The sequence below is a fragment of the Phymastichus coffea genome, unplaced genomic scaffold (genome assembly GCF_024137745.1).
Source record: "Phymastichus coffea isolate CEN01 unplaced genomic scaffold, Cenicafe_Pcof_1.1 PCOF00063, whole genome shotgun sequence".
Lineage (NCBI taxonomy): Eukaryota > Metazoa > Arthropoda > Insecta > Hymenoptera > Eulophidae > Phymastichus > Phymastichus coffea.
The window spans coordinates 1,367,488-1,394,846 of NW_026706874.1; the positions used below are offsets into that span (position 1 = coordinate 1,367,488).

Sequence of the window (27,359 nt, forward strand, 5' to 3'; positions counted from 1 at the left end):
TTGAATTTCACGACAATAATAACATTAAGTTTGAATAGTCACACTGAATCGGAATAAAATAAATATGGTAAAAAAAATCGTTTGATCGTCAGTCGAAAAAAAAAATTTACTAAAAATTCTAAACTAACAAGGGTTTCCCATAAATAAACTGTACGCAACACTTTAAACTAAATGTTTTGTAATAAGTTTATTATTATTATATCATCTCTTATTTCCAAAAATTCAAATCATCTGTATAATCTGCGCGCGCGTGCAATCGCGTATATGTTTGGTCGTATAAAATGTATCAAAACTCATTCATAAATCGTTCCCAATGTTTGATTATTACTTGTATATTTTTCCGTTTCAAAGTGCACCTCAATTAGTCGCTCGTAGTACGGTGTTATAAAACGAGACGGCAAAGTAATCAAAGCTCAGCATTTATCAATCAAAACGCTAAAAAGCTCGGGCAACAAAATGAGGTGATACACTTTATCTCGTGCTAATAATCAACTCGTATGTACAAAATTAGTCGAGGAGCTCTTCTTGTTTTCGAAACGGTCCTGCAACGTTACGCACAATTCCTGTTAACTTCGTTACGTGTATTTAATCGTGATAAGGCCCTAGTTACATTAGATACGATTACCTGGGGAAATAGAGGAAGTTTCGTTATAATTGCATTATAAATCGATGTCCGTTAGTTGATTTTACTCGTCAAAAAATATATCATTGTATAAATACTTGTACAAATATTGTAAATGCTTTTTTGTATTAAATACAGACGAAATTTAGTGTGAAAAATGCTCGTAAAAAAGGGATCGAACGCGCGAGAAATTGACGTGATTATTCAAGAGAACCTCCTTGTAGTAATTTCAATTTAAAAAAATAGTCATCAGCACGCCGTCACCCATCAGTAACTTTAAGTACACCCCGAAGAGAGAACGCTTTTTTCTTTCTTTAAGTAACTTTATTAGCTTGTCTAAGCGCGAAAGATAGAAAAACAAGCGAAAGCTTCTACATGTGTCTGCTCTGCTCGTCAGAACAAAAAATAAATCGTCTCGTCGTGTCTTGCGTGTTATCTAAAAACTTTTTTGCGTATGCAAGTAATAACGTAGTAATAGTAATAATAATAGTAATAATACAATTTTTTATAATAATGAAAATGTCTTAGCACTACCTACAGTGTTATACAGGATTATAAACGTTTTTTCATTTTCAAAAAAATTCCTCATCATCTTATCGCGACGACCTCGACAGGACAACGGATAATCGCGCATTTGACTCATCCGAAGCCCGACCAAGGCAAAGCTTCTCGCGCGCGCACGCGTCCTTCGTGTAATAAACCGTTCTACGGTCTCTTCTGATATTGTTGTAAGTTTATGTACATTATTCCCTCTCACAAAAGAAAACTCTTACTCTCTTTTTCTCTCAAACTCACTCTCGATGGCAACTGGGGAAAAACTAGTATATTCGTAATATACGCTTACATAATGATATATATCTCCTACTGAGGGGACACGAAAGAATTACCCTGGAAGCCTATACGATTTTCATTTGTTTGTTTTTGGAAACCCGGACGATATGATCGAAGATTGTTTTATATGGTGTGAGAGCGTTCATTATGCGCGTCTTTCTCGCCGGTGATTTCCGTCAAAAAGTTTATTGGATTCAGTTAACAATCTCCTCTCTAACATCTATGCTCTCGTCTTGTGTTGCTGAATCTTCACCTGAACCGCCAGTCTGCATCGAGGTTCTTTTCAGTCTTGCTGATCCAAGGCCTCCCATTGGTTGACCACCACGCCTGCAAAATTACAGTCGCATAATAAAAACTATTAAATCGATTCACTCTTTATTATTTTTTTGTTTCATAAAATAGCCGAGCGTTTTGAACTCTATTAATAATGTAACATTTCTTGATCCATTTATACCAAGTTTAATGAATGATTTATTAATACTATTAAGAAGCAGCATTTGATTGTAAATACGAGGAAATTTACCAGCAAAATGTATGAATCATTGCAACCACATGAACGTTAATGTTTAAAAACTCAGAAAGAAAACCTAAAATTCTATCTGTGTTCGTTTTCTTGTTCGATGTTTTTAAATCAAATTAATAGAATTCAAACTACTCCGATTAATTTCTAAATAGTTAGTTAATATTGAAAATAAAAACAAATTAGTTAGTAGAGTACATATTAATTTTAGCGTTTTGTGGGCCTATGCTTTTATACAAATTATCTCGGCCTCGTACTCGTTCACAAAACGCATTGAACGGGAAAAGATCGATTGTGTTCTTTAGGGGGAAATCTCTACACAATACCTACATATTAAGTGAATTAATCACTTCGTCCTTCCATCGTCCACGATAAGACGTGCCTAATGGCCTGCTAGAGTGCTTTGTTGTATCTAACTCACTAAACGCAACATAAGCAGAAGTGCAGAAAAAAAAGTTGAAAGGAAAATAGATTTTTTTTCAAGATTGAGAATAAGAGGCCGGTGTTTATAATTAAGTTCAAATTGTTAGTCAACTTACCTCAGTTTATTTTTCAAATTCGCGACTTCTCTCGTGAGAACTTCTTGCGACTCCATCATATCTTCCATTTCTCTCTGTTGCTTCCTCTTGGATGCCTTGTGCCTGCTGATCTCTTCCTCAGCTTCATCGAGTTGCCTCTTCAAGCTCTTCATCCTATTGTTGACCTTCTCAACTTGTTCCTTGTACTGCTCGGCGTTCCTTCTTTCATCCTCCACTTGCAGGACCAATTCCTTGACCTTCTTGTCGAGCTTACGGTTTAGTTTCTGCTGAGCGAACCTCTCCTTGGTTTCTGTGTCGACTTGCTCTTCCAAGTTGTTAATCTTACTCTCGAGTGCTTGAATCGTGGCTTTCGATTTAGCTCGTTGAGCTGTCTCAAGCTCGGCCAGTTTGGCTTTAAGCTCCTTGTTTTGACGTTCAAGGAGCGAGCGATGAGACTCAATCTTTTGGGCTGCCGAGCGCTCGGTTTGTAAATCCGTAGTCATTTGTTCGATCGCTAGCTGAGCTTTACGCGCGCGATCCATGAGAACCTTATAAAACATACAACGTCCGATATTACATTTTTGATTATTTAAGACTATAATAAGATAATGAAAAGTAAAATACAAACCTCATTCGTAGACTGTTCCTCTTCAAGTTCCTCCTCGAGTGTGGCAATCCTAGCCTCCAAGCGTCGTTTTTCGTCGAGTAGAATCGTGCCTTTGTTAGCATTGTTGTTAATCTCCTCTTGAAGCTCATCTCTCTCGGTCTCTGCAACTCGTCGTGCGCGCTCACTGCTAGTCAGATCCTCAGTCATCTGCATAACATCAGCTTCAAGGCCTTTGACTTTACGCTCAAGTTCTTTTGATGAGGCAGCCAGTTCATCTCTGGCAGCTCTAGCTTCTTCAGTTTCTCTCGTACAGTCTTTAATTTGGGTCTGAAGTTTTTTTAACTGCTTCAGAGCGTCTTCTTTAACTTTGTTGTGCATCTCAAGTTGTTGCTCCATGTCTTTATAGTCTGCTTCGATCTTTTTGCGCTGAGCTATCGCAGCTGATCTCTGTTTCCTTTCGTCCTCTGAAAATGAGAAAAATTCAATTAGTTTTAGCGCCAGTGAACGTGTATTGCTAATATGAATATCATTGATGTTTTTAGATAATTTATTTGCTATTATTTGCTATTATTCACTAATAAAGTTTCTTTGGACTAAAAATCACTGGTAATTACCTAATTCAGCTTCCAAATCACGAAGCTGTTTGACAAGTCCTCGTCGCTTCTCTTCGGCTTGCTCCTCCTTAGCTTGCAACTCTCGGTCGAACTGTGTTCTCATGGCCTGCATATTAACCTCGAGTCGTAGCTTAGCGTCCTCCGTACATTGTAATTCATCCTCGAGTTCCTCTACTTGAGCTTGCTGCTCGGCGATCTTCGATTCAAGAAGTCGTTTAGCTTTTTCAAGTTCGTGAACGTTCTTGTCAGCAGTGCCTTGATTGTTAACGAGCTCATCAAGTTCAGCTTGCAAACTCTTACGGCCACGCTCCAGTTCTTCGACTTTGTCGTTGAGTTCGTCGAGTTCACGAGTTAACGACAGCACCTTAGTTTCCTTCTCACGGGCTTCACGTTCAGCAGCATCTCGAAGTTCTGCATACTGCATGGATATGGCTTTTTCTTCCATAAGGACTTTGTCAAAATTCTTCTGCTTCTTCTCGAGTTCGATAACTTTAGCTCGCTGCAAGTCCAGCTCGATCGTCATGTCTTCAAGTTCCGCTTGAATCTTCTTCTTGGACTTATCAAGCTTTTCATTGGCAGCTTGTAATTCTTCAACCTGGCGTTGCAGAGCTTCAATATCCTTCACTAGACGCTTTCTGGCCTCCTCAAGCTGAGCAGCAGCTTCGCTCTCCTCGTCAGCACGTTTCTTTGCCTCAGTATACTAAAAATACAGTTCCAAGTTAAAAATTTTTCAAGCAATAAATAATATTAATGAAATAATAATGAAATTCATATTTTATGACGAAACAGTAAAAAATGACAAGATATCATTATTTTAATCACGTTAAAATGATTGTATAATGAGAAAAAAATATTTACTTGTGTGTTCAAAGCAAGAACTTGCTTCTCAAGAGCACGTTTAGCTTCTTCCTCCTCGTCAATTTGATCCCTGAGAGCTTCCTTTTCACTCTCGAGTTGTCTGAGTTTGGAGCTAAGCGCTAACTTCTGCTTAGTCTCCTCTTCGAGTTGCTGTTGTAACTCAGTAAATTGAGATTCGCACGTAGCCGATGCCTTCATTGCCGCGGAAGCTTTGAGTTCGGCAGCTTCAAGTTGCTGAGAGACATTTTCAGCTTCAGCTTGCAGCTTAGCAACTTTCTCGGCAAGTTCCTGCCTGACACTTTCAATTTCCATCAGCTTAGCATTAACCTCGACGAGTTGCTGTTCCGCTTGTTTGCGTCTACGATCAGATTCCTGACGACTTGCGCTGACTGAGCGAAGCTCTTGGGTGAGTTCACCATTTTCAGCTTCAAGGGCACCTTTAGCTTTTTCAAGAGCAGCCTTGGTTTTCTTGAGAGCATCCATCTGCTCATTTATTGTCGTCAGTTCCTGCATGTGCTTGTGACGCATCTCTTGAAGGGTAGTTTCGTGAAGTGCAGCTTCTTCCTCAAGATTCTTTTTGAGGTTAGCTAACTCCTGCTCACGCTTACTACGAAGTTCTTGTTGCGCAGCCGTGGAGTCGAGAGAGTCTAGTAGTTCATTTTTAAGAGCTTCAAGTTCTTCGTTAAGATCTCTTTTGAGCTTCTCTGCTTTGCTTCTGGCGATCTTCTCAGCCTCGAGATCTTCTTGCAATTCGACGAGTTGAGATTCAAGTTCGCGGAGAGCTTTCTGCGACTGAGCTTTAATGGCACTTTCCTCGTCGATCTTCGTCAGCGCTTGAGTCAGTTCCTCTTCGCGCTTACCGATCAATAGTTGCAACTCTTCGAGCTGTCCTTTTTTCTCTGTCAACTGCTCCTTTAAATCTTGCACTTCGGTTTCGACTTTCCTCTTTGATCTATCAACTTCTTGGCGCTGTTGATGGTCCTTTAATAATCTTTCCTCGAGATCAGCTATCGTCGCTTCGTGCTTCATCTTCAGCTTAGCTAAGTGCTTAGCTTTTTCTTCTTCCTCAGCCAAAGCTTGTGACAAATCATTGGCTCTTTCTTCGAGTAGTTTCTTCTCCTTGACAAGTTTTTGATTTGTATCTTCTGACAAAGCCAAATCTTCTTCCAGCTTCTTTATCTTCGCGTCACATTGGACCTTTTCCAACTGCAACTTTTGCCTCGTAGCTTCCTCTTCTTCCAACTGCTCCTCCAAGTCACTAATATTTAACTGCAGTTTCTTCTTCTCTTGCATCAATGCTGAGGTTCTCTCTTCTTCCTCTTCGATCCTTGCTTCTAAATCATGCAAGATCTCTTCGAGTTCCTGCTTCCTGGCAGCCAACCTAGCTCGCATTTCTTCAGCCTCGGCACACAATTCCACCTCAGCTTGTAATTGTTCAGCGAGCATGGTCTTTTCCTCGAGTGCCTGCTGATACTTTCTCTCGTATTCTTGTGCCGAATGCAACTGCATCTCCAACTTATCACGGACCTGTTTGAGTTCATCTTCCTTTTGCGTAAGCTTCTCTTCTTGTTTTGTCACTTCCAACAGTGGCTTGACCTTTGTGTACAAACGCCACCACTGCCAATTACGAAGTTTCAGATAAGCAGCGCAATTTCTCTGGATGATACGAATAGCATTCAACTGTTGAAGACGTTTCTGGTAGTTGCGTCGTGCCAAAAAACCACGGCAGAATGCTTGGAAATTAACAATTAAGTCGGTGATCTTGTAGTCGCGCTCCTCTTCGAGATGGGCTAGCACACCAGCACGGAAGAAAATCTTTGATTGTCCAACACGGTAGAGGTTGGGATCCAACTCCAGGGATTGAATCTGAATGTGACATAAGCAATTAATAATGATGGTTATAGGATATGATCATTGATATTATCGGGTTTGATTGAAAGTCATTCGAAAAATCATTTGTTTCGTTTTTCTAATTTTATTTTAATTGCTAACCTCGATTAGTATGACGTAATCGTGAAATAATCATAAATCAAAGTACGCACGATAAGTATTTTACGACGGAAACGGAACGAAAAAATTTCACTCGAAAACTCATTGCAAAAGTATTAAAATTCGTTAGACATAATCCGCATTCGCGTCAGCGATGACTCATCAAGTGACTAACGTAAAAGAGAAAGTCATTTCATTTAAAAAAAACCGAAGCAAGAACTCGATCCTTAAGGAAAATAAAATAAATGGCACATACCATGTTTTCGCAAGCTTTCTTGCCGTCCATAAAACCCTTGGGAATCACATTCGGCGTAAGCAGCTCGTATCTCTGTCTGAACTCTTGGAATGGAATTCTGTTGGGGAAACCTTGTCTGCAAATTCTGATACCCTCGAGTACACCGTTGCACCTGAGTTGATCGAGTACAAGTGGAGCATCAATCTTGCCGGCTCTTTTCTCGTGATTAGGAATGATACACCTTACGAAATTAGGATTCGTATTTCTCAGAGTAACCATGAGTTTAGCAAGCTGCTCCTTGTAGAGTTGACTGACGGTACGGAACATACCCTTGCGCGTTCTTGCGCCAAACTGAGTATCAGTAAGTTGCTGAGCCATACCAACGATCTCAGCATCCTTCCATATGTGACAAACAAAGGCATCTTGAGATGCTTGAAGAAGACTGACGACGTTCTCGTTGAGTGGATCCATGTTTTTCATGAGCCACTTTTCAGCCGAATAGTCGACTTTTCCAGCGTAATGGATGATAGCAAAATCAGCGACACCTCGGAAGTCAGTCTTAACGAACTTGGGATGAACGTGGTGAGCACCGACGAGTTTTTCCACGAAAGTCTTGTCGGTTGCCTTGGGGAACCAACATTCCTCATCGAGTAAAGCCATGATACCCATGGGTTTGTCGATCAAATCAATAGTTGGTTGTAGGTCCAGGCCAAAGTCGATAAATTTCCACTCGATTCCTTCGCGCTGATACTCCTCTTGCTCAAGGATGAACATCGTGTGGTTAAACAGCTGCTGCAGCTTCTCGTTTGTGTAGTTGATGCACAGTTGCTCAAACGAATTTAGGTCAAATATCTCAAAACCAGCCATATCGAGAATACCAATGAAACTGGCTCCCTGCCTCTTCGTTCTGTCGAGCGATCGATTGATTCGATTGACCAACCAGCGGAATAATCTCTCGTAGCAAGCCTTTGAGATCGCTTCAACGGCAAATTCAACTTGTTCTTTAGTCTGTGCCTTGGTGACGAAATCTCTGCCAACTTTGATCCTTGGCTTCAAGAATGCCTTTGTCATCTCTGTGACGTTCAATCCTAACAAATGTGAAATCTTTTGAGCAACGGTGTTATCGGGAAGGGTTGCTTGATCGGAATTACGCTCTTGACGGAACTGCATCGAACCAAAGAGCATCACCGCCGAGACAATGCGAAATATCGCATGAAAATCGTCGTTGGTCATTCCCATGATGTTCATGGCTTTCACCGTCGAGTGGAATTCTGCTGCATCATCGACACCTGGCACCGGTAATGCACCACACGAAAGGAATGGATAGAGTTTTGGATCTTCCAAAATGAATTCTTCTGCGAAACAAATTAGATAATCAAATTAAGAGTTATATATACTAATTAGAGTATTGTTTGGAAGGCGATTGTCATAGATATATGCAGGTACAACAACGCGCGAGATTTATTACAGCGTCGAAAGTTAATTTGAATAGTAAATTAATGGCAAGCGCTTAAAACGAATCCTACGGAATGATAAATCATTTGCAATTCTATAGGTCTCTCTAGCGTTTGTCTTATTAAAGCAAAAAGCGGCAGCGACGGCAGACACGATGACGTATAAACATATAATAGACATAACATGAGAGAGAGAGAGAGAGAGAGAGAGAGAGAGAGAGAGAGAGAGAGAGAACAATCAATTATGAAACCAAATCAATAAATGCTCTCGTTTTTATTCGCGGAACACTAATCAATGTACAACGCGCACATGAATATTCAATGGGTAGTAGACTTTTTCGCTCTTAGAAACATAATATACTACGACAGCTTACAGGAATTTAGATTTCCACGCATATGAATAATAATCGCGTAAGCGCGGGCGCTAATTAGTGTAATTATTACGGTATTTCCCTCCGCACGCGAGTCCGTTTGTATCCAACCTTGAACTTGTCATAGTAGACTTACTCTTCTGTTCTGGCGAGGCACCGGCAAGCAGCTGGTAAAATATGTGGAAAGTTCTTTCATCTTTGGCCTGGCGGATGGCACGTGATTTTTCCAAGAGGTACGTTTCGATGTTCGCACCAGCGATGTAACCCGACGCGTCGAAATTGATCCTGATGAATTTACCCTGTGTTGAAAAGATAAATAGACGTAAATTTTCAGTTTTTCGAAATATTTAAAAAAATTGATAGTGAATACTTACGAAACGTGATGAATTGTCATTTTTCACAGTCTTAGCGTTACCAAAGGCCTCGAGAATGGGATTCGCTTGAAGAAGTTGTTGCTCTAGTTCGCCCTGGTGAAGTTTAAAGATTATTAAACAGCTCTGTCAAGTGGTCATGGACTAATGAAGAGAGGAATAGAGAGACAGAGAAATAGAAAGAGAGAGAGAGAGAGAGAGAGAGAGAGAGAATATGATGACGATGAGCAGTAGTTATGAAATAGAAAATAAGCCAATTGATTTCGCTTCATGAGGCGTCGGTTTTTACGACTTTCGTTCAGTGATATATGATTGCCATGAGAGATTTTTTTCTTTTTTCAACGAGAGACAAGATCGCTTTTATGTGTGCGTGACGATATTATCCCTCTTAGATGCGAGTGCGAATTATCGAGGGCAAGTGAAATCATCGTCGATGACAATTTTCTAAATACGTGATCTATCGTAAGTGGAAAAAATCCTTCCTGCAAGAGTATTAACAAATGCTACGTATTGATATCATCTCACACTTATCACGTATTAATCATCATCGTTTTCAACAATAAGCATATAATAAAAATGTTCACGTGTCCTTGATCGTGTGTCTGGCAACGAGTGCAAATTAGCGGCCAAAGTCAGAGTTTATGGGCACTGGCGCTCTATTGGAGTGAGTGAGAGTGGGAGAGGGGAATATATACACAATGACGCAATGATCTAATATAGTCAGGTGTGTAACGAGCGCAACGCAAAAAGGAATTCCTCACTTGAAAAAAAAATAAAACTATACACGCTATGTCTACAATCGTTCACTCGTTCCCAAACATACGCAGGTTGACAGATTAAAAAGCCAAGTGAAAATGAGTTTGGTTAGTTTAATTACCGCAAATTTGTCGGAACCAGTCCCAGAGCTCTGTAGTTGTCAATGGCAAATGTAGTAGGCACAGGCGAAGGCAGAAGGCAGACAAAAATACAACAAGGCAAATGATTATTAATCAGAGCGATTGCGTCAGTTTTGCGACTAGTCGATTAGTTAGCGCGCGCGCGTCGCGGAGATGAGAGTACAGCAAGGCTCGAATGACTTTTATTCGTTCGACAGCACTTTTTTCTTCTTGTCGTTTTCGTCGACGAAAGCTGAATAATTGTCGTTGAGCAATCTTATTTCGCGGAGTAACCTGGTTTTTTTTTCTTGAAGGACAATCCAATTGGTATTTCACGCATACGCCGTTACGCTTATGAACGATTTGAATGCAATTTAAATAGAGTAATTAGAGAGTGCTACAAGTTTTAACTGCCCTCCTACTGCCTGTAAAACGCTATTTATCTTTTCCTCAAGTAATGCTCGAATTAAATTTCTATTGGCAAAGTTACTCCAACAAAAATCGATATTTATCATTATGAGAGTTCTGGAAATTATTTAAAATTAGCTATATATAATCACGTATAACAAAATTACGTTGAACGACACAAAAAAGAATGACAAAGTGAAATTTCATGCGTGGATGAAACAAGCAAAATGAAGTATCGAATGACATAAATTCCGAAGCGACACATAAATATATGACTACTTTGCAGTAGCTAGTGTAGAAAGGTTTGAACATTGTTGACCCGATAAAAGAGCGAACGATATCAAATGTTTCTCTTATGATTAAAAGCGTCGACGAACTCTTAGTTCATATTTTCGCCGAAGCAGGCATCGTTCAAACCTGTGAATCAGCGTTTGATTTGAACGGCTACGGCGACAAAAAAAATTCAACGTCTCCCCGAACACATTCCTACGTGCGCGCGGGCAAAAAAAAGAATCTCAAGGATCATACACCCCGTGCGAATGACGTAAGCGCCGTAACCATCGTATCTTCAATTCTATGTGTTGGTTAGTAACGAACAATTAGGAATCGAAGCGGTGATTGAGTGAATGAATGAGATACAAAAATGGGATGAATGGACAAACGCTAAAAAAATAATAATCAACCAAACAGCAAAATAAATAAAAGGTAATTTTCTTCGTTTCGTGCAGCGCTTTTTCATATTGAACTTACTATCAATATCGCCGGGCTGGGGGACTACAGTGTAGTGTAGAGGAAGAAGTGAGCCGCAGCACCGAGAAAAACATACAAGTATACAATACTCAATGAATTACGTTTGTTTTATCTTTCGCGTGTGTGATCTCTTCTTCGTGTATGATACACCGCGATTTTGTAAGAAAAAAAGACAAATACAAATATTTACAGAATCAGATGGCAAATACGAGAGCCACGGTACACATTGACTTACGGCATTTGATTTGGGTTTCGATGCAGCAACGTAAGCCAGATACTGGATGACTTTCTTGGTGTTCTCGGTCTTGCCGGCGCCTGACTCGCCGGTACACAAGATCGACTGGTCCTCGCGATCTGCAAGGTCAGATAAAGAGAGTGAGTCACCGCGATAACCAGCGCGAGCGGAGAAAACTCTGCGCTCCTTTGTGGCGCGCGGCTGACGCGAACGACCACGCCGGGCCACTTGTCCGGACTACCGCCGCGGTGGCTCTTATCGGAGCGACACTCGCGTACCTTGCAGCATGGAGCGGTAGGCGGTGTCGGTGATGGCGAACACGTGCGGCGGCACCTCGTGTCGCTTGATGCCCTTGTACCTCTCCATGATCTTCTCCGTGTAGATGGGCAGCTTCTTGTACGGGTTCACCACCACGCAGAACAGCCCCGAGTACGTCTGCAAGCCAATCGAGGATTAATCATTGCCGATCGAAGCTGGGCGCGCTGCTTTCGAACTCCCTAACGAGCTCAAGTAGCCTTTCTTTCGCAACGGACGCCGCTCGCTCGCGTCAATTCGAGGGGGCACGTCACTCGCGCGAATCGCTTGTTATCTGAAAATGCGCGACGACGCCAACGCAGAACGAGCGCCGCCGTTTCCCTCGCAATCGCGTCGGGGCAAACTGGTTTGCTCGCTTCAATGGTTGTCGCGAGCAATCGGAAGTGGACGCAGGACGTAAGGGATACGCGCTCGTTGCGACATGATTCACAGCGCAGGTAGCTTGCGCATCTTATCGGAAATGCGCGCCGACTGTCATCGCGGTTCAACTACAAATCAGTCCGTTGTTCCAGGGTCCGTCGTGGGTTGCGAGCAAGAGGGAGAGGAGAGAGAAATCACTCGTAGGACGAAGCCTTATCTCTCTCTCTCTCGCAGGTATCGCTTCGCTCTTAGTGGGTCAATACTGAATAGTTTAGACTGGAAGGAAGGCTGCTGCAACGCGCGACTCTCCTCTCGAGCGCGCGATTGTTTTGACTTTCCGCGCTCCCCGTTTCCCCGTATAGATTTTGTCGCCCTTTTCTTACTTTTCGGGACACGCACGGAGAAAGGAGCGTCCACGCGCGACTCGAAAGCCGGTCCCCCCGCGCGCGCGCGCGTGTCGTCGAACCCACATCGGGCTGCTGCCAGCTAGTTGGCATTCCACAGCGTGGAACCTGCGCGCGCGACCGAGAGACGGACAGGAGCGATGCTCTTTTTGGGAGGAATGGCACGACCAGGCGGTTATTGCGGAGCTTTCGGCGGTCTTACAGTTCTGCGGGTAGAACCGTCTCTCTTGCTCCGGAGCTGAAGGCCGAATCGTCTTTCCGCTCAGATCCGATCGGCATTCTCTTTTTTTCCCGCATAAAGTTATTATTATGAAACTTCTCCAAAACATTTCTCCATGATCGCCTCTTTAACGAATGTCACGTGTTTACCGTTACACATTTTACAACATCCGAAACGTTACAGCCAAAAAAAAACATAACAAATCGTCCAGTTGTTATTACCGCGGAAGTGCACGAAGAATTCGCGTTCCGAAACACGAATCAATGTACAGGTCAATAATTCCTCTCCGGCAGTCCTTTTACTTTCCGACGAGGAAAAAAATCGCCAAAACTTTCGCACCATGTTGGGTAAGTATACGTTATAAGTCGCGATGAATCACGTCTCCCTCGCGGTGATGATCGTCCATCCATATTGGGCATTTGCGTACATATAGGCAGAAGCGGGTTAAGGACGCATGATCCTTATAAGGACGCTTCTCTCCTCACCTGCGCATCGAACCGCAGGCCGATATGCGTGTAAGCGTGCAATCTCGTTCATGTCGTAGACCCGCGCTCGCGACTCGCAAAATTTCTGGGGGCGCCCAAGATGGCCGCACCGCCTTTTTTTTATCCTTGCGCGGCGGCGGCGGCGGCGGCGGAGCTGAATCAGCCGGCACACCATATCTACGACTCACGCACACCCGCAAATGAACAGCGCCAGACTGCGAATCGCGAGAAATTCCTTCGTTTTCGAGCGATCTTCTCGCTCACCTATGAGGCACGCGGCTCGGAACTTTTCCCGATCAAAGTTTCGAGCACAGAGACGAGGGTAAAAAGCCAGCGCACAGGTGTACGATTTGCAGCGGCACGCACCTAACCTCCAATGAGTTTTCGCGAAAAAGAATGCAAGCGCGCGTCTGCAACGTAAGCAGTCGACAGAAGCACACTTGTCAAAATATTGGCGAACAAATATATGCTGCGCTAATGTCCAATGTTGCTCGGGGTGAAATCTCTCTTGGTCGATCGGTGTCGGTTAATCAGCTGATGAAAAAAGGTCTTCGCGCAGTAGCGACGAGTGAGAGAGAGAAAGCGTTGTTGTGCGATGAGAATTGGCCGCGACAAAGAGAGCCATCGTCGGCTCAAGATACGTTATCTCTTGGCAGGACGTGTGTGAGTCAGGGCCGTACGGTTGGTAAGTTAGCGGGGAGGGGCGCGGGAGAAAGAGAAAGAGCACCGCGAGAATAAGAGAAAACTATACGGTGAACACGACCGTTGGGCGCTTCATGAGAGAACGAGTGAAAGAGAGAGAAGCCAAAGCTCTGCTCTACTCTATTCTACTCTACTTTACTACACCGGCCTGTCTCTCGTCCTAAGGAAACGCCCGAACCTGTTGAATGTGTCTGTGTGTGTGTGCGTGTGTGTGTGTATGTGTGGTTGATATGTACTCACGTAGATAAGTCCTGAGTAGTATCTGTCCTTGAGGTTGTGCAGCACTGATGCCTCGTTGAGGCATGTGAGCTCAGCCATATCCTCGGCTTTGTCGAATTTCGGTGGGTTCATCTTTTGGATATCATCCTTGGCGACGAGAACACGCTTGCCGGTCTCCACGATTTCCACTTCTACCTCGTCGCCGCGTTCGCCCTTGATTGACGCCGCGACGAAACCTTGATTCTCCGATGGCACCCATACCAGCTTCTTTTGTGTCCACTCGGCTTGGGTCGCCGGGTCGTTGAAACTATTGCGATCCACCGAGAGGATACGTAACTCTGGGTCCGAACGGTCCGCCCTCGAGTCCCCGTCCGCCATCTTCTCCCAGAGACGATGATTTGATCACACAAAACCAGAGCAATAACAACAAACTATTCCGTGCGGAATTCCCCGACAACGATTAAATATCAGTTGGCTTGGTCTGTCTTTCTCTATCTCTACTCTCGCAACGAACGCGCGCGCCAAACTGCTCTCCGTCTGTCTGTCTGTCTATCTCTCTCTCTCTCTCTTTCTCTGCGGTTCAGAGCTCTTTACTCCTCGAATGTTCGCGGACGCTCTTTTTCACTCGACGCTGGACAACACACTAAAGCGTCTGTGTTTCTGTCCCGTTGTTAGGCCATGCCGTGCCGCATTCGTTCGCGATCACGACACACTACTCTTCGATGACTCCGGCCGAAAACAGCGAGCGAGCTCTCCTCCCTACTTTGTGCACCGAGCTCGCAGCTCCAAACGCCAACGAACGCGACTGCCGCCGCCGACGTTCCACCAACTGCCCCCCGCGCTAAACATGGCGACGCTCGTTGTGCTGATAGTGAGCTACATTACCGACAAGATTCACGCCGCGCACCACTTTCAAATCTCCGCAAATGCATTTTTTGCTCCTTGTTTTTTTACCATTTCGGGATGTATTCCGCTCGCGCCGATTTTGGACGTACACACCGCGAGCACTGAGTTTTGGTAGGACACATACGCGTGTATGATTCAACGATACGTGCACTCGAGGTCGACCGGCTTTGCGAATGAAAAAGGTGCTGCGCACGCGATTAAGGTGTTAATTAGCTGATTAAGGTATTTCGCTTTTTTATCTGCACTTTATTTTTGCCAAGCTGGCGTTCTATTTAAATGCTCGCGTACGTGCGTGTGGTTCGTTTTCTTTCGTTCGGAGATTTTGATGTTTTTATGGGCTTGTGCTTCATTTTCCTGGCTGTTAGCTTTTAACTTGCACGAGTGATACCAGGACAAAAATGTTGCGTGAAATTTCTTATATTCATTAGGAGTTACCTTCACAGCTAATAAACTTGGTTGATTATGAAATTAAATAAACACTCCATAAAGTTTTACTATCTACTTCCCGCAACTCGCACACTGCCAGAACTTGGTAAAAAAGGAAAATGTTTTACTAGTTGCGAAACATTATACGATGATCGCTTGATGAGAGAGAAAAGCACGACATCCCGTAAATAGCCTACAATCTCGTGAAAATGCCCACAGCCAAATGGTGTATTTACATAATAGAGCAGCGCACAGACGTAGATGCGCGTATAGGGAGTCGCCGCGACGCATTAACAGCAAGCGAATACTTCCGGAACTCGTGGAGTCGACCATCTCGCTTGACAAGCCCGCCGCTGCGTAATAGCCAACAATTATCGATCATCAAAAACGTTCATCTCGCGATTCGCGCTCAGTCGAGATGCAAGCATGTCGACCTACGGACAGAGCTCCTCACCACGAATTCGCGATTATGCGAAGGAGAGAAAGGTGAGTGGTCGATCGCGTAGAGCATCATCGGTTGGACGCGTGTACTATCATTTTCAATCGTTGAAGGCACTACTGGTGGATCTGCGTAGCGACACCATTTCGCGACCATCGCCGGCAATGAAACGTGCCATCGCTGAGGCCGAACTTGGGGATGACGTCTGGTCCGAAGATCCCACCGTCATAAGTATGCTGAGGAGAACGTCAAACGAATGATTTATGCGATGGAATTTTTTTGCTCTTCTTTTCTCAGAGCTCGAGGAGAAAGCGGCAGAACTGCTTGGCAAAGAAGCTGCTCTCTTCGTTTCTTCCGGCACTATGGGCAATTTGATTTCTGGTAAATGCAAATTCTATAGTCAATTATTGTACGACTAGGTCGAGCTTGATTGCAAGCTTATATCTTATCGCATTGACGATTAGAATTGATGCATCGTTTGTGGCTTAAAAAGGAATTCCACCAATGAAAATTTTAATGAAACCCGCAGCGGTATTATCTTATTCAAAATAAAATCACGATTTTCTTGAATACGCGTCGCGGCATAATATGTCCAAATCGAGTAGCGACCTTAATCTGCAGCGTCAACGCTGTCGCTTGATCGTCGATTCTTTTTCTCTCCATAAATAAACCGCGCGAGGGCAATAAGTCAGTTGCGTTCGTCATTTTTTAAATCTAAAAATAGCAAAAGAGAAAATTTTCAAACAATTCATCGCATTAATGCGACGCAATCGCGCGAAAGTTCAAGCGCGCGAACTAGTAACAATGATCTTTCGATATATCTTTCTCCCTTGGCCATACTCGGTAAAGTAACTCCAGAGCCGCATTGAGCTTGAAAACAGAAAATTAGGCGAACTAAAGGAAAATCAATTGCTATTCGTAGTGTTGAACCATTGCGACGTGCGTGGTAGCGAGGCCTATTGCGGCGAAGACTCACACATTGTCCTTCACGAACAAGGAGGTGCCGCGCAGATTGGCGGCGTAACGGTCTGCCCGTTACCTAACAACGTCGACGGTACGTTTGATCTGAGAAAGTTAGAGAACAAAATCAAAGCCGACCGACAACACGAGCCAATCAGTAAATTAGTCGCTGTTGAAAACACCATCAACGGCAAGGTTGTACCGCAGAAATGGATCGACGAATTAGCCGAGCTAGCCAAAAAGCACCATCTAAAGATGCACATGGACGGTGCGAGATTGTGGAACGCCTCGGTGGCGTCGGGCTTGCTAGCGAGCAAAATCGTCGAGAAATTCGATTCCGCGACCTTTTGTCTCAGCAAACTCGGTGCACCGGTTGGCTCAGTGCTGTGTGGCAATCGCGAGTTTATCGCCAAAGCCAGAAGAGTTAGGAAAGTCCTGGGTGGTGGTATGAGACAAGTTGGCATACTCGCTGCGGCTGGGATCGTGGCGCTGGACGAAATCGTACCACTGCTGAGGGATGATCATCGACGAGCTTTTCAAATCGCTAAAACTATCAACGACATGAATTGTAATACGTTCAACGTTGATCTGCAAACAACTCACACGAATATGGTGTTAATAAAGGTCACGTCCAATGATAACTATACTGCGTTAGACTTTGTTAATAGGCTACAGACAGTGAAGGAAGATGTCGACGACGATAGAGTTGTCGTTCGAGGATTAACTTTGACACCTGAACTAGCTAGACTGGTCTGGTACTACGAGATAACAGACGAGATGACCGATGCTGCTGAAAGGAAGATCAAGTATGTGATAAGAGAGTACCAAGCGAAGAGAAATGAAAAATAACAGTTTAATTTGTAAAACGGTTTTTTGTATTTAAATTGGCACTAATAAAAGAAAACAAGTTGATTTGTTGCGTGAAATTACAATTATTCGTAATGGTTTATTCTCAACAGCTTTTACTAGCTATAGAGCTTACAAAAGAATCAATGAGGATTGGTTGTAACAGGAGAAAAACGATAAAAATACAATTAACTTTGGAATACGTCTTTTACTTGTTCCTCATCGTCATCCTCTTCCTCCTCGCCTTCACTTTCGAATGTATTGTCAGGAATATCGTAGAGACGGATCATGGGCTTGTTGGGATCCTTCATGATTAAATACTTGCCATCCTTCTGTTTCATACAGATGTCGATGATGCAACGCAGAATACCCCAAGCATTGTCCATGTTCAGATTGATCTGGTTGGCAAACTCCAATGGCTTGTACTGTTGAATGTCCAAAATCACGTGTTTACTGGAATCTCTCACGCTGGCACGTGACACGTAACCGAATTTCAAAATGTCAGAGCCGGCGAGGATAGCTTGAACGGTCCATTTGGCCAATTTACAAGCGTTATTACGTAGCTCGTTGGCAAGAACGGCACCTCGCTGGGTATCGAGCTTGCGACGCCACTCGACTCCGTTAGCAAGTTTCGAGTCCCATTCGTTGAGTGCCTTGATCGTTAGGAATTGGGGCTCGTTGTTGGGTCCCAATACGACGGCATCGTGCTCGCATCTGGCAATGAGGGTGATGCCATTGTTCAAGTCCCATTTTCTGTATCTGTAGGCGACGCTGGCAACTTCTCCTTCCTCTTCTTCCGAGATAAATGGATTAGACTCTTGGAACTTGTGCTTGAACTCGTTGGACTTGAGTACTTGCTGGGAGAAATTGTGATTAATAAAAGTAGCCTCCAAAGCCAAGTTTCTTGGAGAATTCAAAGAGTTTCCGTCGTCCTGTGGAGGTTCTACGCTTGTCTCGTTGACCGTCAACAGATCGAACTCTGTGTTGTCACGTTTGTCAAAGAAAAGTTTATTGCCAATCTTCTCGATGACGATATCCCAAGAGTAATTACTGCGAGTACAGCACATAATCGTCGCCAAAATGGCATCAGTGGCATATACATTGCCCTCAGTTTTCGACAATTTGCGAATAATAGGATCATCTGTAGTGGTGACAGTGTGGAAAATACGGTCAATCCTTTGCAGTGGCTTCTCGTTCTTCACATTGACTCTGTCGTAGCTCTTATCGTACCATTCCAAGGCACCAAAGGTGGCAATGTCTTCACCATCTTTCACACCAGGAAGAGTAAGTTTGCTCAGTCTTGGAAAATCCATTTCCTCTATAGTAACCCAATCTGGTCTAACGGTAACAGAAGCATCCCTAATCTTGATTGGAGGTTGATTTTTATGATTCCTAAGACCTTGCTGGCGACCCCAGCGTTTAGTTTGTCCTTTGCGATCTCTCTCCCTCAGTTTTAACTTGCCAAGAGCCTGCATTTGACCAATAGCACCACCACGGCCACCACGTCCACGCATACGCTGATTCTGACGACCAAATCTACCGCGCTGGTAAGGTGGTTTCTGAACACGTGTTGTGTCAACCAAATGAAAGGTTGATTCATCTTCATCATGGTAGTAAGCATATTGACTTCCTGAGCCAAACTGCGATGCATACTTATCTATAAATAAAACGAATGGTAAATAAATAATATAAATACCGAGTTTTTACAGAGATACATTGAAACCTACTTGCAAACTTCTTGTCTTGGAAAGCTGGACCAGTCCAGTCGGATATCTAAAGATAGTACACCTAATAATGAGTTCTTGTCCACAATTCAGTTAATAAATTGCTTACCTTGCCAATTCTGTCACCCTTGGAGAACGGCTGGTATGGTATATCTTTGAATTGATCGGGTAGCTCGCAAGGACCCCATCCATCAGGATTGTTCTGTACTTGTGGCGCAATAAAGTGTTCTTTGACCTCGACGTTTTCACCGTCGGAGTGCAACATCTGCTGCTGCTCGTTCACCTCATCTTGTTGCTGCTGTTGCTCTGGCATCGCCTCGTTCGACTCGATTTCCACGGGCATCTTTCTGCTGTCAATCTGTAATTTATCGTTCAGTATCGATCACTTTGTTATTCACTCAAATATATTACCGTTGGTATATAATTTTTGTGACACGGCGAACTTTTGTGGCACTGAGTACGATTTCTTGTAAAAATATAAAAAGAATTTACCTACGGCCAGCTGAGAAACTCGCGGTGAATTTGGTCTTTAATGTATAGGTTATCCGACCGCCTACGTATCCGCGTGCCGGAAAGACCGCCATATTACCTCGATTGATGGCCGTTCCCAGAAACAGATGGCGATACTTGGTTATTTTTAGGCAACGAGTTTTAAATTGCATCGTTGCATGTATGTAGATGTAGTTGCCGGCTCCGGCATTTCCATTTGCAATATATTGTGTGACGGTATAAGCTTATCCTTGTCTCTCGCGTATACATAACGCACCTCATCTCGATTACTTCTTTTTCCCCTCGTCGTTTTCACACGGCACCCAAGTGATTCAGCAGTACTCGAGGTAGCTATTGCAGCCAGTTATCAATTGTACGTGGACGAGACAAGAGAAAAAGCTTCTCCAAGATGGTCAAGGCAGTTTGCGTGTTGCAGGGTGAAGTCAAAGGGACTATTTTCTTCGAGCAAGTCGTAAGTGTATATTTTTAATTAAAATTTATCGCGTTTCATAAAAACGTTTTCATTATTTTTTCGTCATTTCGTTTCTTCCTTCGACAATTGACCTTGCGATAATGCAAAGTCATTGCATACAGTGATAATCGTAACTATCGTTTTGTTTACTTGTAGAATTCCTCTGATCCAGTTAAGGTCACCGGCGAAGTCACTGGACTGAAGCCGGGTCTACACGGCTTCCACGTGCATGAATTTGGCGACAATACCAATGGTAAAAAGAATTTATATAACAGTCTTACTTATTAAGGTTGACGACGGACATATAATTAATATTCATTATATATGTGCAGGTTGTACTAGTGCTGGACCACATTACAATCCACTGGGCAAAGATCATGCTGGACCCACTGATGCTGATCGTCACGTAGGTGATTTGGGAAACGTTGAAGCTGGTGCCAATGGAGTAGCCAAAATCAACATCACAGATAAAGTGATACAATTGCAAGGTGCACACAATATTGTGGGAAGAACCATGGTTGTAAGTAGAGCATGTTAATTGAGAATTTATAATGAAGTTTCTTGTTGAATGAACAAAGCTTGTTTGTTCTGTAGGTTCATGCTGACCCTGATGACTTGGGTAAAGGTGGTCATGAACTATCAAAAACTACTGGTAACGCTGGTGCTCGTTTGGCATGTGGAGTGATTGGTATTGCAAAAGAATGAATTTTCAGTAAAATTTAATTTACTAAAACATATATCCATTGCATTATCTTGTTACTTGCTGTATGGGGTAGTCATAAAAAATATCATTCCTTTGAATACAAGATGTATCAAGTTCTATTATTTTTTTAAAAAGTATATGACTCTTAACACTACTTTTCATTTATTAGTTACTTAATGTTGATTAAAATATTACTATTAAAATTTTTAATTATTTGTCTTCATTTATACAATTCTATTGTCTTATTCTCAAATAAAAAAGTTACTCAATTGTAACAAAATTATTGAATGATTTTTATTATAAATCTGTTGTTTTCAGTTAAACATCTGATCCAAACAAAATTTTATTCAAACAAAATTATGGTTATATGTACTTTTATTTCTATTTTGAATAATGCTATCAAAAATCAGCATTAAAAGAATTAATGTTTTAAATGACTAAAATAATTGAAACAAAAGTTTTCATAAGTTATATTGGAATATACATATTTTCTAATTAATTTTTTAAAAATCATATGTAAATTATTGATTTACAAAACTGTCTATAATAAAAATGGTTTTCAATATTGGTACTGTAACATTAAAAATTATCGCAAATGCTTTTCAAGATAGAAAAAATAAAATTAAAAATATTTTGTCAATCAATATCTGATTACTTTTTCAACCTTGTAAACTGAATCTAGATCTGGGATAACTATTTTATGTATTATCTTGTATCCCAAAGCACTGATGATCAATTGATCGTCTTTAATTGCTCATGAGTGCAGGTAGCACTACAGAGGTAGTGAGAATATCTTGAAATATTATATATATATATTAATCAGTAAAATCCTCCCACACTTTTATTAAAAACTCAAAACATGTCTAAACATATTGAAGTCAAAACACGCACAAAATTAACAATCACATGGCTTAATTTTTTGTTCAATTTTGCCATAAATTACCGTTAAAACTATTAAGCTGAATTTGATTGACTCATATACATTTTTGTATGTAAATATCCGAAAATTAATGCAAATCAATAATTAATTTATAAAAAATTGCTAACTATTATGAAAAAAAAGATATGCTTGATTAATATCAAATTTTGGAAAATCAAAACTGAACCGCGGCCGGAAGAAGAGTGAGTACTTCTCGGCTCACTATCGGCTATGTATGTATGTATGATGTGGAGATGCGCGGGCTCAGTGCAGCGCCGGAAGTCGAGGAGGTAGCCAGACTGAGCCAGAGCCGCAGCGCCACGCCAGACCCATAGACCAGGCGGCTGCTCGAATTTTCGCTGGTTGTCTCTACTGACCGAGGGGTGTCAGCACTGACCTGATGCAAGCGCCACAAATCATTATATACACATTCTAATTTTATACCTATATAGAATAATATACATATTAAATATACATATATACACTGTCTGCTACTCTGCCTTACCGACCTTAAAACTGCAGTTGACCGCCAGATGTCTAACAGATGTTTAATTCGTATGGCGCGTGTGTCTGTATACCGTATGTAATGTACACAAATTGCCGGGTAAAACTACGAAAAGCACGTGGCTTTGAAAAATTCTTATTCGTAAGTTGATAAGTAGCGCATTGAAACAATAGTTGCATCATTAGTACAGTTGAGATTACCAAGCAACACACCTATATATGGCCTATGTATGAAAAGGGATAAGCATTTCGATTATGAATACTGATAAACCTAACCAAGCTAGCACTCATTCAAAACGTTCACGTAATTTCAGCATGCAATCGGAATATTGCCCTTTGTGTTCAAAAAATGGAGCTAAAGTTCGTGTCAGGGCTTATCAGCTTAATCTGGAGGAGGCTGTGTTCATGTGCTCTACAAAAGAGGTAAAGGAATTTTCTAATATCAGTCGTATACTTCTAAATATACATTCCAAATCTTTTGTATCATTTGTTTATTCGCAGTGTACATGGCCAGTTGGATACCATGAACTCTTATTTATGGATAGGCTCTTGGGCAAGCACTCAACAAATAATTGGCCTGAGGTAGCTGATAAGTTTTTAGCAGAACATTTTAAGAAACAATGTGATTCTCTATCAGAACTGTCAGCATATACACCACCACAAACACCAGGCAACTCAAAAGATACTATCCATGATGCTACCACTGGTACGGTAGGTCCTTCATCCTTATCTATGGTCAAAGAAATTGATACTTTGGAGCAGCAACCATCTACCAGTAAAAGTATATCTTCTTTTGAGATACCAGTTATTGATCTAAGTAGTAATAATATATTTGATGGCAAAAATACACCATTTGATATTCCAATTATTGATTGTACTCATTACAATACATCAATATTTGATGACAAAACTGTTAGTTTAGAATCAATGTCAGGTTTAAAGTCTGATTTATTAAATACAAAAAATGATAATGTTATGGAAACATTTTCTAGAAATGACATATCACTAGGTGATACTTTTGCAAAGGTTTCAGCAGTTAATAAGTCTATAGTTATTAAGAATGAAAAACCAAGCTTTGTGCCTGAAAGGAGTGTTATAAGTGACAATGTACAGCATAAAAAATTTCGAATAATAGGCAAACAAAAGTCTAAGTCATTTAATTATAAGAAACAGTTTGATATCTTTGATGATATAAAGAAAGCTAAAAGTACAAATGAGCAATGCAAAGCTAAAATTACCATAAAAAAACAAATAGATTTAGATAAAATGAAGCCAAATGAAATAAGAGATATATTGTTTGTAAATAGTAAATCAAAAACTAATAATTTAGGTAGTGCATGCAAACTAGAATCTACTGAAAATAGTGTTATTAAACTGGAACCTATAAAACAAGTGATTAAAATGGACAAAACAGTATATAAATCCGATGTCAATAGCCAAATAGAAGTAGAGAAAAACAAATCTGATACAAGTAGTCAGATTGAAACTTCAAATGAAGACTATAATGTTAAAGTTGAAAATGTTGCATTGGAATTGTTAAAGAAAGAATCTAGCGACAATTTGTATGCTCAATATGATATTAGTACAATGATTGATACTTCTACAGAGTTAGAATCTGAGAGAATGTGGTCCAGAGATCACCATAATTTAGATAGTTTGTTGGAAATGTTAGAAGATAGAACAGCCGAAGACAACTTGATGACTACTGATAATATATCGAGTGCTACTACATCTCTTACGAATGATACATTGAAAAATAAAAAAATTGATAACGATGTATCAAATGACCTTAATATAGAGGTTGATTCCATTATTGATAATTTGATGACTACCGATAATACATTGAGTGCTACTGCATCTATTTCGAATGATACATTGCAGAGTGAACAGTTGGAAAATAAAACAATTGCTAATGACGTTTCAAATGACCTCAAAATAGAGGTTGATTCTATTATTGACGACGACACTCTGCAGTGTACCATTGAAGACACAGACGATTCGTTCTTCACCTCTCTTTTTTCTCCTCCAATGAAACAGTAAGTTTCATAGCTAGAAACAATGTAATTCTTATTTTTCTACACTTAAAATGTGATACTTAAAGACTTGATAGTCATAAGAATAGCGATTTTTTTAGTTTTGTACAAGAATTCATTTAGCGACGAAAAAAAATTTTTCTTTTCATGACTACAGAGTTTATTTTTCGAAAGAAGACGAAGTTTTAGAATAATTTTAAGGAATTTGAATGAATCTATATAGATTTAAGTCGATTGCATGCAATTTATCGTAGAAAAGCATATTTATAATATTTTTTTTACTTACATCACATATAATAAGAATATTTTTGTTTAACTCGTTGACGAATGACATCTGTGCAGACCAAGTACATTCGATGTCTCCAAGAGAACAGTCAACAAATTGTACGTTTGCTTTGGATAAAAGCTTTTTCATTCGCGTAAAAGTCATATTCATAAAGCTTTTGATAGATCTGTTCACATTGGAGATATGTCATACGTTGATTTATGCATGAAAATCGTCTTTACGACCATAAAAAGCTTTATTTAATATTTGAAAAAGTATTTGTTGCATGTCGTTGATATAACGCTAAACCGCAGGGCAATTATAATGTGCGTCTAGAACGGATGAAAAGCGACGAATCGTTGCATCCCATGGAAGCTCAATCGTTTGTTCTACATTGACTTAAAAATAATAAAAAGTTATTTAGATTTATTGATGTATAAATTATAGTTGTTCTTTACGGCTGCAACAGGTTTATTTGAATTTGCCAAGAAGTGTGTAATATTGTGCAGCCCACATCGTATGTTTGTGCGAATAAATTCTTTGGAATATTAAAAAATTCTCCATGTTTTCTGAAACACCCATGCAAGCGAGAAAGGAGACACGCGAGAGAAGGAGACCGAGGCAACCGCACCGAATAGATAATGGGGATAATTGGCAATAATAAGGATCGCGTATCGATAGCGTAGGGAGAGAGAAAAAAAGAAGAAGGCGAGATATGGCGGCGCGCGGACGTGTATTTTGAAATCGAGCGGTTTTTCGGGACGAAAGAGCGCAATTACGCTCTCTCTCGCTCTCTCTCTCTCTCTCCGTCTCTTTCTCTCTGTGTACGCGCGGCTCTAGCGAAATTACAGCCTGACACACGACTGACACGTAAATTGCCTCTGCTTCTCGGAGTTTTATCTATACACATACGCGCGTGTGCATGCGGCGGGGGGAATAGTTCGTTTGACTGATGGCCGAGGCGCAAACCTTGCCAGAGTCCAGAAGGAGACCCTCGATCTTCGAGAGAGGGCTAGATTTCATTTTCTTTCCACGCGGACGCCGAGTGCCGCTTCGTACGCGCGATTATTCCCGTACGCGCTCCGGGCCTCGCGCGGAGCAAACGCGAATCTCGACTTTGTTCCGAGACGCGCGGCTGATGCTTTGATTGCCGCAATTATATTTGCATCCTTTATCGGGAAAAACACATGCACGCTTCGCATTTGAAAACTCGCGCGCTTCTTTCCTTTTATTTTTCCGTTTTTTCACGCGGTAATTCTTTTCGCGCGCCTTGCTCCTTTTATCGAGAGCGTTCTAATAGCGCCTTCTTCGTTGTTGTTCATTTTTTTCCTCCAGTCCAAGTATATAATTTGCCGCTCGAGAACTTGATGAATGCAGAGGTAGCAAAGTAACGAGCGGATAGATCAGACTTGAAGCATTCCGAGAATCCTCGCATTGTTGCATCAAATTTATTCATCGGGAGGCTGCAGGCTTCGCCGGTGCGCAAGCTGCAGCGAAAACAAGGAGAGGCGATAATTCAAGCTTGCGCGCAAGTCCACCGGGACAGCCCGCCTCGGCTGCGTAAGTCCTCGAGTCGGGCCGGTCGTCGCTTAAATTCGCACCTAGCTGCGGCGCCGGCAATCGCAAGGAAAACGAGAAAAACGAGAAAAACGAGAAAAACGAGAAAAACGAGAGCAGAGCCTCGCAGCGTCCCCTTCCCTGTCGCGTCGCGGCCGGTAGGGGCGCGTTGCAGCTCGGCGTCGCCGTCGCGTGGGAGTAATATAATAGGCAGCGAGTCGCGTCGGGCGCCGGGGCGGGGCTGTCGCCCGAGCCAACCAGAACCCGGCGCAACGCCCCTCGGCAGAGCGCGACTTCGGCCGCATCCCCCTCGCGCTCGCGCTCGCTCTCTCTCTCGCGCTCGGCTCGGGGAAAAGCGCGGGCTAATGATGACGGATGGCGCCCGCCGATAGCGCGCGCGCGCACTGCATATCGCCCGGGCATTAAGTTTTATTTTCGCCACTCGCGTGCGCCGATAGCGAGTGGCGAGCGCGCGGGGAGGAACGCGCTCGCGACACGACTGCCGATCGCGCACGTCTGCGGTAATTGCCGATCTCGCGTTGCTTGCGCAAGGCTGGCGCTGAGGCAAGCGGCGCGACGCACAAACGAGTCACACGGATTCCTCGCCGAAGGCTCGCGGGAATCGTTGTCGCGGTACCTCGCTACGAGAACCTTCCTCGACGGGATCCCGTCGGGAGAGAGGAGCGCGCGCGGGAATAGCCGAGTACTGCGAGCTACGTGTACGTGTGGTTCGCCGGCAGAAGAAAGGCCAAATGGGAATAAAATAAAGAAGTCGAAATCGGCGGAAGGCGCGTATTAACTGCACTGGGGCGCGATTGTCTTACGGCGTTTACCCCAACTTCCGGCTGGACTCTGGTTGGTTGCCTTCTTTTTGCCCGGAGAAGAAGTAGAAGAAGAAGAAGAAGAAGAAGAAGAAGCTTTCGCGTCTCTCTCTCGCGGCTGCAATTAAAGTAATTGGTCTCATTGTGCTGTCCGAGAGAGAGGCGAATGCCGTGGCTCTGCTGAATGAAAACCGACGTCCCGAGCCCAACGCGCAGAGGCTCTCAACGAAAGCGCCGAATATCTCGCGCGGCTTTACCGACGCCCCGCTGTTGTCCAGCGGGAGACGCTTTCTCGCCGAGCTTTCGACGCCTGCCTTCGCACCGACTCGCAA

At 42.5% G+C, this 27,359-nt stretch overlaps 5 protein-coding genes across 10 annotated transcripts; 3 read left to right on the top strand and 2 right to left on the bottom strand.

The window, feature by feature from the left end:
• Positions 1-191: 191 nt before the first annotated feature.
• On the bottom strand, positions 192-14,785 carry LOC131667259 (myosin heavy chain, non-muscle). Of its 3 annotated transcripts, XM_058940572.1 has the most exons (13): positions 13,985-14,785; positions 11,537-11,693; positions 11,259-11,377; positions 11,024-11,047; positions 9,868-9,897; positions 8,994-9,086; positions 8,756-8,918; positions 6,816-8,149; positions 4,571-6,436; positions 3,713-4,412; positions 3,120-3,562; positions 2,513-3,039; positions 192-1,780 (listed from the first exon to the last, which is right to left on the bottom strand). In XM_058940572.1, exons 1-13 carry the CDS (start codon positions 14,339-14,341, stop codon positions 1,648-1,650), a joined length of 5,946 nt encoding a protein of 1,981 aa, XP_058796555.1. In that variant the 5' UTR covers positions 14,342-14,785; the 3' UTR covers positions 192-1,647. The 3 variants fall into 3 exon arrangements, with proteins under 3 accessions (XP_058796555.1, XP_058796556.1, XP_058796557.1); XM_058940573.1 differs by lacking the exon at positions 11,024-11,047; XM_058940574.1 differs by lacking the exon at positions 9,868-9,897.
• Positions 14,786-15,636: 851 nt separating this feature from the next.
• Positions 15,637-17,554, top strand: LOC131667277 (uncharacterized). The gene is made up of 4 exons (XM_058940621.1): positions 15,637-15,781; positions 15,848-15,965; positions 16,032-16,115; positions 16,657-17,554. Exons 1-4 carry the CDS (start codon positions 15,722-15,724, stop codon positions 17,541-17,543), a joined length of 1,149 nt encoding a protein of 382 aa, XP_058796604.1. The 5' UTR covers positions 15,637-15,721; the 3' UTR covers positions 17,544-17,554.
• Positions 17,555-17,559: 5 nt separating this feature from the next.
• On the bottom strand, positions 17,560-19,861 carry LOC131667275 (eukaryotic translation initiation factor 3 subunit D). 3 transcript variants are annotated; one of them, XM_058940615.1, is made up of 4 exons: positions 19,757-19,861; positions 19,374-19,622; positions 19,268-19,313; positions 17,560-19,197 (listed from the first exon to the last, which is right to left on the bottom strand). In XM_058940615.1, the coding sequence occupies exons 2-4, from the start codon at positions 19,605-19,607 to the stop codon at positions 17,729-17,731; spliced, it is 1,749 nt and encodes a 582-aa protein (XP_058796598.1). In that variant the 5' UTR covers positions 19,608-19,622; positions 19,757-19,861; the 3' UTR covers positions 17,560-17,728. The 3 variants fall into 3 exon arrangements, with proteins under 3 accessions (XP_058796598.1, XP_058796600.1, XP_058796599.1); XM_058940617.1 differs by having other exon boundaries at positions 19,761-19,814; XM_058940616.1 differs by lacking the exon at positions 19,757-19,861 and adding an exon at positions 19,676-19,695.
• Positions 19,862-19,948: 87 nt separating this feature from the next.
• Positions 19,949-21,211, top strand: LOC131667278 (superoxide dismutase [Cu-Zn]). Its single transcript, XM_058940622.1, has 4 exons — positions 19,949-20,225; positions 20,382-20,478; positions 20,558-20,745; positions 20,820-21,211. The coding sequence occupies exons 1-4, from the start codon at positions 20,163-20,165 to the stop codon at positions 20,928-20,930; spliced, it is 459 nt and encodes a 152-aa protein (XP_058796605.1). The 5' UTR covers positions 19,949-20,162; the 3' UTR covers positions 20,931-21,211.
• Positions 21,212-22,441: 1,230 nt separating this feature from the next.
• Positions 22,442-25,180, top strand: LOC131667276 (uncharacterized). 2 transcript variants are annotated; one of them, XM_058940620.1, is made up of 3 exons: positions 22,442-22,579; positions 22,666-22,774; positions 22,853-25,180. In XM_058940620.1, the coding sequence occupies exons 2-3, from the start codon at positions 22,667-22,669 to the stop codon at positions 24,389-24,391; spliced, it is 1,647 nt and encodes a 548-aa protein (XP_058796603.1). In that variant the 5' UTR covers positions 22,442-22,579; position 22,666; the 3' UTR covers positions 24,392-25,180. The 2 variants fall into 2 exon arrangements, with proteins under 2 accessions (XP_058796603.1, XP_058796601.1); XM_058940618.1 differs by having other exon boundaries at positions 22,442-22,774.
• The last annotated feature ends 2,179 nt before the right edge of the window (positions 25,181-27,359 follow it).